This window comes from Leuresthes tenuis, unplaced genomic scaffold (genome assembly GCF_036924035.1).
Source record: "Leuresthes tenuis unplaced genomic scaffold, fLeuTen1.0.hap1 SCAF_24, whole genome shotgun sequence".
Lineage (NCBI taxonomy): Eukaryota > Metazoa > Chordata > Actinopteri > Atheriniformes > Atherinopsidae > Leuresthes > Leuresthes tenuis.
In genome coordinates this window covers 16,731,181-16,744,570 of record NW_027325378.1, presented here as the reverse complement: position 1 = coordinate 16,744,570, position 13,390 = coordinate 16,731,181, and the positions used below count along the sequence as shown (strand labels likewise).

The following is a 13,390-nucleotide window of genomic DNA, read 5'->3' as shown; positions in this document are numbered from 1 at the left end:
CACCATTTGAAGCGAGTCGTGGCCTAAACCCTCAGAACAGAGGAAGGAATTCAGTTTCCTGAAAAAATCTGCATCACTTTTCATTTTCACCTCCCGTTTCAAGGCCACCTCTGGAGCTTATCCAGAGATGTCTCTGCTGCTTACACAGGGCTCTATCTGGGGGGCTAACAACTCCAGAGCTACTGAATAACGAGGCCCACTTTGCTGTTATTAAAGAAAAAGAAAAACAAGCACTTGCTTTACTCGGAATAGACTCAGTTTCTGCTCGCCAACGCTCTCTGTGACGACGTGCTGCGGAACTTTTCACCTTTACGTGGTTACTTTTTAGCCCGTCCTTAACCTATCCTACAGCACAAAATGTGACGAGGGCAAAAGATGCGTTTTTAAAAAAAGCAGCGATAATTTTACAGGCTTTTGGCAGGCAGATAATGTAAAGTCACTCGAAAAAGAAAGTGACATTTGGAAAGCTCTAAATAAATGCAAACCTCCATTTTGCAGCCTACGTGTAATTTGCTGTGGACTGTCTGAGCACATGTTCTTTTTTTTTTTTTGCAATCAAATGGCTAGCTTGTTGATTAAGATAGATTTGCTCTCTTTGTTTTCTTTTTCCCGTCGCGTGGCGTTGTTTCATCGCTCCTCAGATCTCCCGTTGGCCCTGACCCTCCGTAGAGTCGGGATGCTGGTTTTCCAAGTCTAACTCCAAAGTCATCTCCACAGGCGTCAGTCCGCTTCCCCCTGATGCAAACACAGTGACAGTTATTTAAAAAAAAAAAAAAACAATGAAGTAAGGGGGCAACTCCAAACATTCACATCGACAGCTGTGGAAATATACAGCCAGGTTTACGGATGTTGACTTGTCTTAATAATGAAGTTTGTGTTGGCCTCTCTGCTTGAAGCCTTTCTAATGGAGGAGAAATTGAGATTTTCAGCTTGCTGGCAGAGTTATGTTCTGGAGCTGTATTTGGACGCTAACGTAATGTTTGGGATGATCTGGCACACCTCTGCGATCCTACTCAGTCTGGCGGTGCTCCTGCTATGAGAGAGGTTGACAGAGTTTTGGTGCGTAGTGGAAATATTTCCTCTCTCTTTGCCTGAGATGTATGAACTCTGAGCTAAAAGTGACACAAATCACCCGTTGAGCTTTTGGAAAGAACCTGGATCAGTAAAGCTGACTGTAAGAGCCACAGAGATGACATTAAAAGCCTCCTGGGTAATGTAGTTGTTGTTGTTTTTCTGTATTTGGGGTAAACTGCTTCCTGACCTCTCTGCTTCCAGGGCAGAATATCCATTCCTGTGCGGCAGAAGGAGCGGTCAGTGTGTGCCTCGGTGCTGTATAAGACCTCCTGGAGCTGTTTGTCTCCAGGTTTCTGGGCTTTCACTCGCACCTAAAGCAAAACACACAAAAAAAGAACACTTTGCTGTGATTTTCTTGCACCTGCTGAGGTGTTCATTCACCATCATTCAGATTTGTTTTAGTCCTACCTCTAGGATAGTGATCTCTTTCTCCTTCAGCTTCCCTGCTTTGTTTTTCACCTGCGTCTTCTTGGTGTCGACCCACACGACCCTCTCCTTCACCTCTGACCTGGACACACACACAGCTGTCATTAAATGTACCTCGAAGCGGCCTCCTAAAAAGCTCCCTGGCACACGGCAGACTCACTCTTGGATGCCCAGGTCGGCCAGTGTGGTGTCCAGAAAGGGGAAGGGTTGATGCGCCGGGTCGGGCTGCACCTCGATGGGCAGGGTCAGCGACATGGGGATTTCTCGCTCCACTTCCACGCGCACCATCACGCCATGCGGCTGCTCTGCTTCAGCCTCTCCCTCCTCCGACAAGCTCTTTTTCTCATCTGCCGCCAGCTTGACTCACCGTTCTGTTGCTCAAACAGCAGAACAATTCCCCACCGTGTCCCCTGCTGTGTGCTATCTTTATGAGTAATGCTCTCCAGCAGCTCTTGCTTCGCAGCCTGTGTTGTAGCAGATACTGACTGGTGCGCCGTCCTCTCGGGCTGATGATTCAGAGCTCTGCCTGCTCTGTTGATAAGGGCCTCTGGAGAGTGTGAGTGTGTGTCTGTTGCATACAGACTCGTGCTCTGCCCTCCCGGCTGATATAAGCAGCCGATGTGAATGTGTGCTATGTGTCGCTCAGATGTTAGGTTTATTAGACTGTCAGGGTGGTGATGGACGGATGGTTGTTTGCGCTGCCAGGTGTCTTTGTGGATTATCAGTCTAAAGAGGCCCGGAGTGAAGTCAGTGTTTATTTTCTGCAGGAAGAGCTGGAAGCTCGTGGCTGCGCTTTGATTTGACTGATACGTGTGTTTTAAACGCACACAGAGGGTCACACGCAACATAAAAATGCCAACTGTTCACTGTGGATAACAGATTTACGACGGTGTGATGAGATGATGCTCGCCATCACCATCTCCTCCTCCTCCTGGGCCTTCTCGCTCATTTCTGTTGAGGCTGATATATGAGCCTTTCACGGTAGTGTCACATTTTCAGCTGCAGAAAACTGCCTTTATTTTCCACCAAGCTGCTGCTTCAGGGACAAACGCAGAAGCCGCTCAGTCGCATGTTGTCCAGCATCTGTTCGGTCGAGTTCTCGGCAGCGATCCCCTCCCATTAAACGGCACGCCGTTGTCCTGTGGGGGAACCACAGGAAGTGCTCTGACACAGAAAGCAGCTTTACGTCAGCTACTGATGAAATGAGGGCTCGGAGATGGTTAAATCCGAAGTGTTTTCTGTCTGTGTACAAAAGTAGGGTTTTTTTATTGTTATTTATTTAAATATGAATAGCGACTGCTCTCCAGTATTTTTGCTCTACGGGTTCATTTTTCACCACTCTTACTTTTCCGTAAACATTTTGACCACCGGCCTCCCTAACCGGCCTGTGACCCCGCCCTCCCCGCAGTCCACTTGTGTTTGTAAACACGGTGAAGTCACACTTACATTTTGTTACAGTGATGCAGCAGCGGGGGGGGCGGGCTAAACAAGGAATCTCCACTGTTTTTAGTGGTGTTGACAAGCTGGAATGTTGCACTTCAGCAAAGTAACTGTACACGATTGTGTTGGTACACAGATTTAAAAAAATCTCAGAGGCTATTAGAAGCTGTATCTTGTATCTCTTCAGCTGTATTTTTGTATCAAAGCATTACATAGCAGAGGAGGAGGGGGGGGGGGGGGGGGGGATATTTCCTGGCACAGCACTGCAACCCGATTGTATGACCGGTGGAGTCAACAAAGTTTTCATTCCGGCATGCTGATGCGAATTAGGATTTGTCCTCCCTGAGTGCAGCTCAGGCCTCTCGGTCACAATGAGGTGCCACATGGATGTGGTCTCATTGTAAAGTACATGCACTCGCTTCAATTGTGCAAAGTTATTGAGGCATGAGGTCAGACGGGAGGTTTTGTGCCAGCGAGGCACAATCTGGGCCTGTTGGAGGTCGGGAGGTGTAAACTTCTGTAGTTTCTTGTCACAATTCATGGACGTCCGTGTGTTTGAGCACAATAAGCAGAAAGAGTTGGGTCGAAGAGATCAGTTTGATTTAAAAATAACTATCAATCATAGAAGTTAAGAAGAACATCTTTATTAAAAGTTGAAATTTAAAAAAAATTCCTCCAGAGGAATTGATACAACAGATACAGCAAAAAGTGAAAAATCTCAATAAACTCCATCAACGGTGAATACTAACAAGATAAATACTAATAACATAATACTGAATACTCCTCCATAAACAGTAAATCAAACAGAATATGTTCTAACGTGGTTTAAAAACACTGAACTCTTGTTCAAACTTGTGTTGGATTAAAAAGTTTAAAAAAGCTTTAAAACGTTCTTAAAAATGCAAGGCAAAACTTCTGGATCATTAAAAAGAAAATGGATAAAAACCTTCGCCTGCAACAACTGACGATCCCTTCTTAATAAAAATTAACAGGATTTCATTTAGTGGATAAAACTGCTTTCATTCATTCATTCGAGGCTGAACTATTAAGTGTTGTTGGAGACCGTCGTGTTCAGGCAGCCATCCTGAGCGACTCTGGCCTTATGGTGATGTTGCCGTAGGTTTCAGTCTGGCTCACAGTCACCTGTTTAGCTGACAGCAGCTCTGTGGAGGGGAGACGTTACAGATGAACATTGTTCGTCAGTCGTAGACAAAACGTAATAACACCACTTATCCACCCTGTTGTCTCCGTCAATATTAAATCAACAGCCGACTGGTCGCTGAGGAAAAGGAACACCGTGTGTTCATTGTTTTCCTCACCCAGCAGTTTGTAGAGCGTGTGAGCTGCAGTGGAGCGGTCGGCCTCTGGAGGCAGCAGAGAGTCGAAGGTGACCTCACCAAGCCTCTGCAGGGAGGAGGCGATCCAGCTGGAAATGACATTGGGGTTAGGGGTGCATCTGGGATTCCAGCAACAAGGACTTTAAAGGCTGGATGTGGATGTCCAGAAACAAAACTCAAGCTTCCGTTATTCTGACTGGATAAACCCTTTAGATTTGACTTGAAAAACAAAGCCGGCGCACAAAGTGTCACATAGAGACTGATTCACGTGAGAGCTTCCGTCAGGCCACCACTGTGACGCTGCTGAATTAAACAACAAGTTCCGCGTGTAATAAAACCTGTTTGTGCATATCAGAAGTTACAGATTCACACCAGATCTACGCATGGGAGCAGCAATAAAATCAATTAATGGGGAAACGTGTCTGTGCCTCAGGCTCATCCCTAAGGCTCTGCTTTTGAATTACAAAGCAGATCTCCAACCACTTAGAAAGTGGGTCAGCCTGTGATGACGGATGCAAGCGTGTTAAACATCGCCTCCAAATTCAGTCCTAAAACACAGAAACGTTACGGATAAATCTTATGAGCGCCGGCACAGTGTTGACAGTCTCATGAACTTTTTCGCTGAACGTTAGAGCGTGCAAGAAGAACCGTGAGAAACGCCATCTGATTAAGCTATTTGGGAGACCAAAACAGTTAAATACAACAGAATTATCCAGGAAAACAAGACTGAAACACTGGATTTATTACTTCTGGTTATCAACAAAGCTGATGTGTTGACAGCATCTGCAGATTGGCAGGTTTAGCTGTACGACCCTGTTTATATCCCCTCCTGCCGTTCGATGTGCCCAAATTCTTCTTTTTGCAAATCTGTCGCTGTTATTGTTTATGGCCCTAAATGCAGGCGCCAGCGGCCCAGAATTTCATTGCACTGATGAATTGTTTCTTGTTACCTTCGGAATGAAATGGAAACGGTCAGAAACCACTGAGCCTTCAGGATGTCGGCGTCAGGGGGATATTAGTGTAATAAATTTCAACCGGAGCTTTACAGCATGAATACGGAGCCCACGATTTAAACTCAGCAGTCAGGCCCAGCTTTGTCTTTTCCATTCAGTACCGTCACAGTGAATTTTACAGTTTCCAAACATTGTTGTCAGTCTTGGTGTGTGTGTGTGTGCTAATATGTGCTCTGCATGTGCTCTGCAGTACTAATCACCTCAGCATATTCCTGCTCTCTGTGTCAGCGTGCGCCTCGGGCATCTCAATGTTTTCTTCTGCTATCGGCTCCATCGGTGGCTGAACTTCCTCCTGTGGGGACCTACACACACACACACACACACACTCTCATATGCAGCAACCTGTTTTTTTTTTATCCACCTCGTTGTCCGTTCATCTATCCATCTGAGACTCACCATCTGCTGATGGGGGTAATTACGTCGCTTCCTGCTTTATCTTCCTTGGACACGTCCAGGATAACATCTGACACAGCTGGATCACACACACAAACACACAATGAACATCTGGATGTTTGAAGTCGTTTACGCACTTCTTTTTCTATGTGTTTTAAAAGGTGTAGAGCACTCACATGAGCCCTCTGTGGGTTGCGATCCTGACTCACTTCGTGTCTGAGAGAACGAGAGATGCAGCGTTTCATGGGATACAAACAAGGTTTATAATCTTAATTAGTGTCACCCTTGAACTGAGCATGCTCAGTCAGCGGGGCTGCGACTGCAGGCTACCCTGTTAAGGAATAAACCCTAAACATTACAAACCAGAGTATCCCAAATCCCCTCTGTGTTTTAAGATATCTGTGGAGTTTGGTTCCTGAATTTGTTATGGCTGAATGGCTGAATTTCTCCACTAATATCTGACTAACCCCCTTCATGCGCGAGTGCCTCCTCCTCCTCTCCGCTCTCAGTATTTCCATGTCATACGCCGACTCCCCCTCTGCTCTCTGCTCGTCCCCACTTCCCGGCAAGACGGTGAGTGAGGCCTGCCGTTTCCATAGCGATGAGAGGTCATGGTGGAGGAGAGCTGCAGAAGGGTTAAAAAGCAGAGGTTATCAAACTGACGGCTCGTAATGGGCAGTTTCATTTAAAAAAATAAAAAATTACAGGAAGTTATTGTTATGCAATATTTATCCCTCTTTTTAGTGATTTTCTTTGCTAAAAATTTGTAGAGACGATTGTATAAACTATGTTCATTCATTACTGTTGCATCAAGTGGAGAAGTGTGGCATTTGTTACTGACATCCACAGGGGGCGCTGAAGAGCTGACCAGGAGTCGCATGCTTTCTCAATGAGAAGTCCAGCAGCACCTCCGACTGATGGAAAGAACAAGATATTAAACCTGGTGGGACTCGTGGATTCTTTTATAGGGCAGAGAGGCGAGGGATAAAAACTCATCAAAGGAATTCAAAAAGCGAAGGGAAGAAAGAAAGAAAAAGGCAACAAAGGAGCAGAGAGAAGAAAGAGAGAGGGAAAGAGTCGGAGAGCTGCAGCTTAATTAACTGACTGAACACTTTGAAGGCAAGACTTTGATCACAGAACAACAAAGACTGACAATCCAATCAGCCAGTGAACCACTGATCGCAGCGAGTGTTATCATGCATCCACGCAACAAGCACAGGTATGCTGTGTTTGTCATGAAGGGCCTCAAATCTCAGTTTAACATATTTCAAATATTTAATCACAGTTCATTTTCCGCAGTGACATTCAGACAGATGTTTAAACGGCGCCGTTATCTACCAGCACCAGGGTCTCTGTCAGCGGACTTCCAATCTGCTCCTGCATCGCCGTGTTGGATATCTGGACCTCAGGATCCGCAAAGACGAGCTGGCGCCTGCGTCCTCCAGCGTGCTTCCTTGGAGGCACCTGATGGCAAACCCAGAACTGTGATGTTTACAGAACTGTTCGGTGCAATTCCATCACCGCGGTGCTGGAAAATCTGAGTCCACTTTACATGATGACACGCCCCCGTAAGCTTTCCATTACTGGTGTCCAAAACAAAGCAGGCTGCCAGTGTCAGCAGCAAACTCTTTGTGACCGTTGTCAAGATGTTTCCCTGATTACTAACAGCCATGACAACAACTAAATTTAGCTGAGATTTGGGGCAGTAAACATGAATTTAAAGGGTTGTATTTTCCATTAAGAAAAAACTAGTGGAAACACCTCTGCTGATGATAAGGGGGGGGGGGTGGGGGTGGGGGGGGGGGGGGGGGGGGGGGGGGTGGTGTATGCTTTAAGTCAGTTAGTGGCAGTAAATCTTTCACCACTTCACAGAACACAGGTTGTTAGCAGCCAGCGTCTCTCACCGTGTCCTCTTTATAGGGGCTCTCTGGTGGTCCGTCCCCCACCTTCTCAGATGACCCACAGAGTGGAGTTGGCATTGCTACGCTCAGCGGCGTCCTCTCATGGGCCACGGCTGTCAGAGGGACCTCCACAGGCTGACCCGTCTCCTCGTCCAGCAGCCACACACTGTCCCGCTCTGTTCCGAGCGTCGTCTCCTTCAGCCTGGATGCAACGCACGAGCTTAGACTGAGACGAACAGATCGGATGCTAACAGACACACGGCCACCATAAAAGGAACGCCCTGATGATGCTGTCATGGCCGAGCGCGTACTTTAGAGCGCTACATCATAATTTCTTCCATTTCAAAAGTCTGAAGACTCACTGCTCGATGGAGGAAACGATTCCCATGTCCCGGCTCCTCTCCTCTCCTTGCTGCCCCTCCACTTCTGTTTGATAAAGCACAGCGAGAGATGACAAAACAACACGCACAGAAACAACTAAACAGCTGCTTAAGGGAGGACATTTTCTTTAAAGCGATCTGTCATTTGTCAGAAGCTTACAGACAAACTAAATGAGAGGCTCAGGTTCGTAATAAATCTCTCTTCCTCTTTCTTAATGAGACAAAACATTTTCCACAAAATAAACATTTTCTCAGCAGCAAACACACTTACCATTACACACAATCCAAAGAGCTCTTTTTTCCCCCCCAATTATAGCAGTGACACGTGCAGATTCAGAAGATGAACACCTTGTGGCAATAAGCTCTACAGTGCTTCATAAAAATACTGACGTTGTGCTGAAGAGCAGTTTTTATCAGAGTATGAACACACACACACACACACACACCTCCCCGGAACTGGTCTGGCTGATCCATCAACAAGTCGATTTCTCTGGCCGTGGCTTCAGGAAGGTCATCTCCCTCAAAATACTGACACAGTGAAAGAACATGAAGCCAAAATGTAAGACCAAGGGAATGAGGGTGTGACATGTACAAAGTTTTTGGTCGGTTTTGTGTCCACGTGGATGAATAAAGTGAGATAAAAACACCACAAAATGAAACTATATGTTGCCTGAATGGCCGTGGGAGAGACAGGAAGAGGCAGAGGGAACAAACCGGTAGCGCAGACAGATATAATTCAGTCAGATTATATCAAACCAAAATGGACTGGATCAGCTGATGATGAGAAGTCCTCTATAAATACCTCCTAACATGCACCTTAAATGTACATCTCTGTTAGAAAGACACCAGGACGGCTACTTCCTCATCACACAGTATGAGGAAAAGAGCGACAGCAAATCAATTGTCTAAGGTGTGGCAAAGATGGCAAGAAGAGATGAGATGTGCACACGGTCGACATCCCGAGCTCAAAGGTTCACCGGGATGTCTGCTGTGTCTGAAAATGATGACTGAGATTTTTCCCGTTCCTGAGCTCTGACAAAGAGTTTACCTCAGCAGTGTTGATGACAAACGGCTCCTTCTCCAGCAGGGTGATGGGAGCCGAAGACGAGCCGAGTCCTGGTTGAACGCAAAAAAGGACACATCAGGAGCAAAGCATGCCTAAAGCACGAGGAGGCTGTGAGACTAGAGCAGATTAACAAGCATTTGTGGCACTTGACTCGTGGCTTTAAGGGGAAAACTAGCCAAAATATTCCATCAAATAGTGGGGAAAAACAGAGACTGGTGGATACGCTGAACTTATCGTCCAAAAAATTGATTTGTCTCGGCTGAGTTTAGCTGCTTCAACACATCAAGAAAAATTAGCAAGAGAATATGAACCCATAAACAATGATCATGAGTATTTACAGCACAGCAATTTTATTGACCTATTGAGACAATCGGTATGGAAATGTGAGCTTAAAATGTAGCAGCCCCTGAAACGGTGCACGGCTACAATCATTTCAGGAGCTAAATATGAACCTCACCCTCTTTGTTAAGTGTGGTGTTGAGACTGGGCACCAGGGAGTGCTGAATGTCCATGTATTCATTCACCAACTCTGTCTAGAAACAAATATAACAAACATCATGTCACGCACAGAAATCAGAAGCAGTTTGTTTCTTTGATCAGGGGGTGAATAAAAACGGCCTCATGGCGACCACAGTGTGTGAACATGAGGCTAGCTCTGCTGAAGAATCGCCTCCCTCTGTGGTGTCTGTAACTGTTGAATGATTCTGGCCAAAGCAGCCCGGTGTTGCTGAGCTTCTAAAAGAGGATATCCAGATAACGGATATCCACTTCCTGTCCCCTGCTGTTTGAATGCAGATCATTTCAAAAGCTACATTAGTGCATCGTTTGTTCTCCACAAGATAGTTTGAGTGCATGCAGCCACGGCACGGTTAAATGTGATTGGTCAGCACTGGATGTCTAACAGAAACCAGAGGCGCTTATTTACATTTATAGAGGAATAGACGACAGATTTAACTTACAGTCTTGGTTACTGTTATTTTTATGATAGTGCCAGTGACATGTGACGCGATATTACATCCATCTGTTATACTGTCTTCCGACTTCACGAATAAAGCCACACGTGGTTTTTGCGACCGGCTCGATTACAACAAGGACAAAGTTCAGCCATGTCTGCCAGCTTTACAGCACATGGAGTAAATAAGCTATCTCCTCTGATTAGCTCTATCTGAGAGAAGCAAAGCGGTGTATGGATGGGAGTGACGTACGCTCATGAGCGCTGCGCCGTAAAACACTGACTTATGGAGATGACAGGCTCGTAATTCCATTGACTGTCAGAGAAGTTTTCGAATGAAAAAGATAACGCAGGAATTACATATAATTTACAGTCAGTGCTGCACGTCAGAAAGGTGTGGCCGTTTGGTCAGCTATATATTTAGAAACAGTCATCTGTTGCAACTGATCGCTTACGACCAGATACTGCGAGACAATTGAATTATTTGATCTAATCACAGATGTTTGGGACATCAGAAGTTGTGACCGCTGCTGCTTTTTGATAAAAAATGCTGACCATATCCTTTCTGCACACACTCACAGACTGAATACTGGATATGGCAACAGAATTATTTGCTTATCTTTTGTGCTACTTTGTGCACAGTCAGTGGATTATAATCCCTGACATACTACACATCTATATATGGCATATGACTGTGCTGATGCATGTATCAAATATACCGGGTGTATTTTATAGGGGCTGGGTAGTTGGTAAGATTCCATGAGACCAAAGAAGGGGTCCTGAGCTCCCTCAGCCTCTTCCATCATGTGGAGGTTGTCGGGAACCTCTAAGGCCATCCTGCCGGAAGAAGAGTTATCAGCCAATGTTAACATTCAGCATATAAACACACATAATCAGCACTGCAACAACTGATACAACACGACGTACACTAAGGTGTACACTCTTGGTAATATGGACTTTACTGGAATAAAATAAACGCACAGCATATCTAGAGAGCAAAATGTGAAAAGAAGGGTTGCTCATTCAACGCTGCTGTTCCATAATGTGCCTAATATTTACGAAGCTGTTCACATGAATGGTTCAATTTGTCCATCATTTCCCGCTGTAATACCTCAACTTCTTCTTTTCAAAGTCCGCTCTTTATTCCCTGCAACCATGCTCACAAATATTCCTCCAAAATCCTTTAAACTCAGACTTCCCCCAAATACATCAACATCCTCACAGTTTTAGATGTCCAGAGACAAGGTACATAGCTCCCCTCAAAAGACCATTATCGGCCTGCGTGTGCATGCGTGTGGGCAGACCTGTCAGATTCAGCCATGTCGATATGTATGCATCTTTTAGAGCGCAGCAGGCGGTCGATGGTTTGTTGAACTTCCTCTGGTGAACAGAAAAGGGGTTGAAAGTATTCACAAGCGGCTCTTAGAAATACACTGTTCCCTGATTATTACATGAAACTGACAAACCCATGATTTATAAAGTGAACATATCATCAGAAATGAAATGCCGCTGTTCATAATAAGACACTGGCTGCTGTCTCGGTTTCTCCCGCTGGTCGTCCTGCATTGCGTTTCACAGTTTTTATCAACCCTGACAACAGCTATGATTGCAAAGCTGCTGCATGCGGTATCAGTGTCAGGGTGTAATTCAAGCTGGAATCAAGGCTGCTGAGCTGTGTGTGATGATACTGTTTTCATTGGCTCCATATTGGCTTCCAAATCCCACTACATCAGGGGTGAGATGGAAAACAAGATCTCTGATGATAGCGCTGATTAGTTTTTTTTCTTCACCAAAAGACTTACAGAGACTGAGAGAAATGGTTTGTCTGCTGTGTTTCTTGTAAGCTAGCCTTGAAAAGCTGTTCAACAGGACATTATGCTTGAATGCGGCAGGAAGTTATAATATTATAATATCCAAAAGAGAGTCATTGTAATTTTTGATTTTCTGACACATTTACAGCCGCTTCCTTCTTCACTCACCGAGCAGAATGCCACACTGTCTGTGGTAGACCACAACCACGCCATACTGCAGCTGTGATGACAGGTAGAGAGAAAAGCGAGGCCTGGGCTGGTTGGGCAGCAGGGAAGGAACCTGCGCAGTGACATAGTCCAAGATGTCCCTGCTGTAAAGATTTTTTTTAGAAAAAGACGAGTTTGAGAAATTGACCAAACACAAGGGTGTTCAGAGAAAGCTTATCACCCCGCCTAAAAAACTGAAGACATGAAAATCAGCTATATGTGAGTACTTCCTGAGACACCTTAAGTCTCATGTGTTTAGGTGATGATGTGGCATCAGTTCGTTTCAACTAGGTAAACAAAATGTGATGATTCTCCGTTTGAAATGGGAAATGGAAGAGAGTTGAAGCACCTTCAACTTTAAAAAGTACCTTTAAAATATCAGTTAGCCTCGTATTTACCTGCGACGATGGACAAGTTCCTATTATAAGAACCTGTGAAAATCTTGAATTGTATTAACTGTTATATTAAACAAGTCGCACTGGAAATAATGTACAAGTACACTACATATATCAACATTTTACAGTCTTTGAGCATTTATTTAGCTGTAGCAATATGCATGCCAGCACAGAAGTACCTTCAGGAAAAAATAAACCAATACAACGTGAAAGTTTAATCAAACGAAAAATAACACAACATTAAAAACATTTAAGAGGTCGAAGTCTGGTTCAAATTGGTCACATAAAGCACTCACTCTTACCAGGTTAGCTTTACGTTTACTCTGAGAAGGTCCCTGCGCGTGACGCGGATGCCTCTGGTGGCTGCGAACCTGAACAACAAGACACGTTTATAAAATGTGGAAATAAATCTTACCAAAATGAAACGCTATTAAGCGATGTAGCTAAGAATTAGCTTACATTAGCCGCCAAGTCAACTCCCTGGTCGATAGTGTTGCCACAAAAAGACCACAGGTTTTTAAACTTACCAAATCGTAGAAAAACATCCCGTATGTCGTTGGAGAACATTTGGGTAGTAAAACATTTTGATTTGGCTTTATTAGCCACTTGATGATATGTCTTTTGTTTTTGTTTTAGGAATTGGAAAATTTAGGAATTCGTTGGTGAGAATTAAATCACAAATATTCTTGCTGCTGTTTTCCCGCCTCTAATCACAATTGACCAATCAGTCCTGACTGACAGCAAACACTCGTGATGCCTTTCATAACTATAGAAAAAAAACTGAAAATCGAAATTTTATTAGTTTTTTTATATATATTGGGATTAGAACTTTAATATTTTATGTATGCCCTGCCTACATCACTGTACTATAGTAATGTATGTGCAATTTAGAATGGTACCCTGCTATTTTATAGAGTAAATCAATTTCTCACAGACATCTCACAGACACATACCCGTTAAAGAGAAAGAGGCCTTACATATCAGACATGTAAGCT

General features: G+C 44.6%; 2 protein-coding genes across 2 annotated transcripts; both read right to left on the bottom strand.

Annotated features, from left to right (window-relative positions):
• Positions 1-451: 451 nt before the first annotated feature.
• Positions 452-2,052, bottom strand: LOC140284380 (uncharacterized). The gene is made up of 4 exons (XM_072378257.1): positions 1,661-2,052; positions 1,483-1,582; positions 1,262-1,385; positions 452-735 (listed from the first exon to the last, which is right to left on the bottom strand). Exons 1-4 carry the CDS (start codon positions 1,786-1,788, stop codon positions 638-640), a joined length of 450 nt encoding a protein of 149 aa, XP_072234358.1. The 5' UTR covers positions 1,789-2,052; the 3' UTR covers positions 452-637.
• Positions 2,053-3,635: 1,583 nt separating this feature from the next.
• rec8b (REC8 meiotic recombination protein b) lies at positions 3,636-12,940 on the bottom strand. Its single transcript, XM_072378267.1, has 18 exons — positions 12,855-12,940; positions 12,698-12,766; positions 11,962-12,104; positions 11,287-11,362; positions 10,702-10,819; positions 9,488-9,563; positions 9,013-9,080; positions 8,411-8,492; positions 7,947-8,010; positions 7,588-7,786; positions 7,022-7,147; positions 6,525-6,597; positions 6,151-6,308; positions 5,860-5,899; positions 5,687-5,762; positions 5,491-5,592; positions 4,260-4,366; positions 3,636-4,103 (listed from the first exon to the last, which is right to left on the bottom strand). Exons 1-18 carry the CDS (start codon positions 12,938-12,940, stop codon positions 4,012-4,014), a joined length of 1,755 nt encoding a protein of 584 aa, XP_072234368.1. The 3' UTR covers positions 3,636-4,011.
• Between the last annotated feature and the right edge of the window lie 450 nt (positions 12,941-13,390).

Coding starts and splice junctions, on each gene's coding strand:
- LOC140284380 (XM_072378257.1), bottom strand. CDS start 1,788: ATGGTGCGCGTGGAAGTGGAGCGAGAAATCCCCATGTCGCTGACCCTG. Junction 1,583..1,660: donor GCCGACCTGGGCATCCAAGA/GTGAGTCTGCCG, acceptor GTGTGTGTCCAG/GTCAGAGGTGAAGGAGAGGG. Junction 1,386..1,482: donor AAGAGATCACTATCCTAGAG/GTAGGACTAAAA, acceptor GTTTTGCTTTAG/GTGCGAGTGAAAGCCCAGAA.
- rec8b (XM_072378267.1), bottom strand. CDS start 12,940: ATGTTTTTCTACGATTTGGTAAGTTTAAAAACCTGTGGTCTTTTTGTG. Junction 8,493..9,012: donor TTGTCATCAACACTGCTGAG/GTAAACTCTTTG, acceptor TCACTGTGTCAG/TATTTTGAGGGAGATGACCT. Junction 4,367..5,490: donor GAGAGCAGGAATATGCTGAG/GTGATTAGTACT, acceptor TGTCATTTCCAG/CTGGATCGCCTCCTCCCTGC.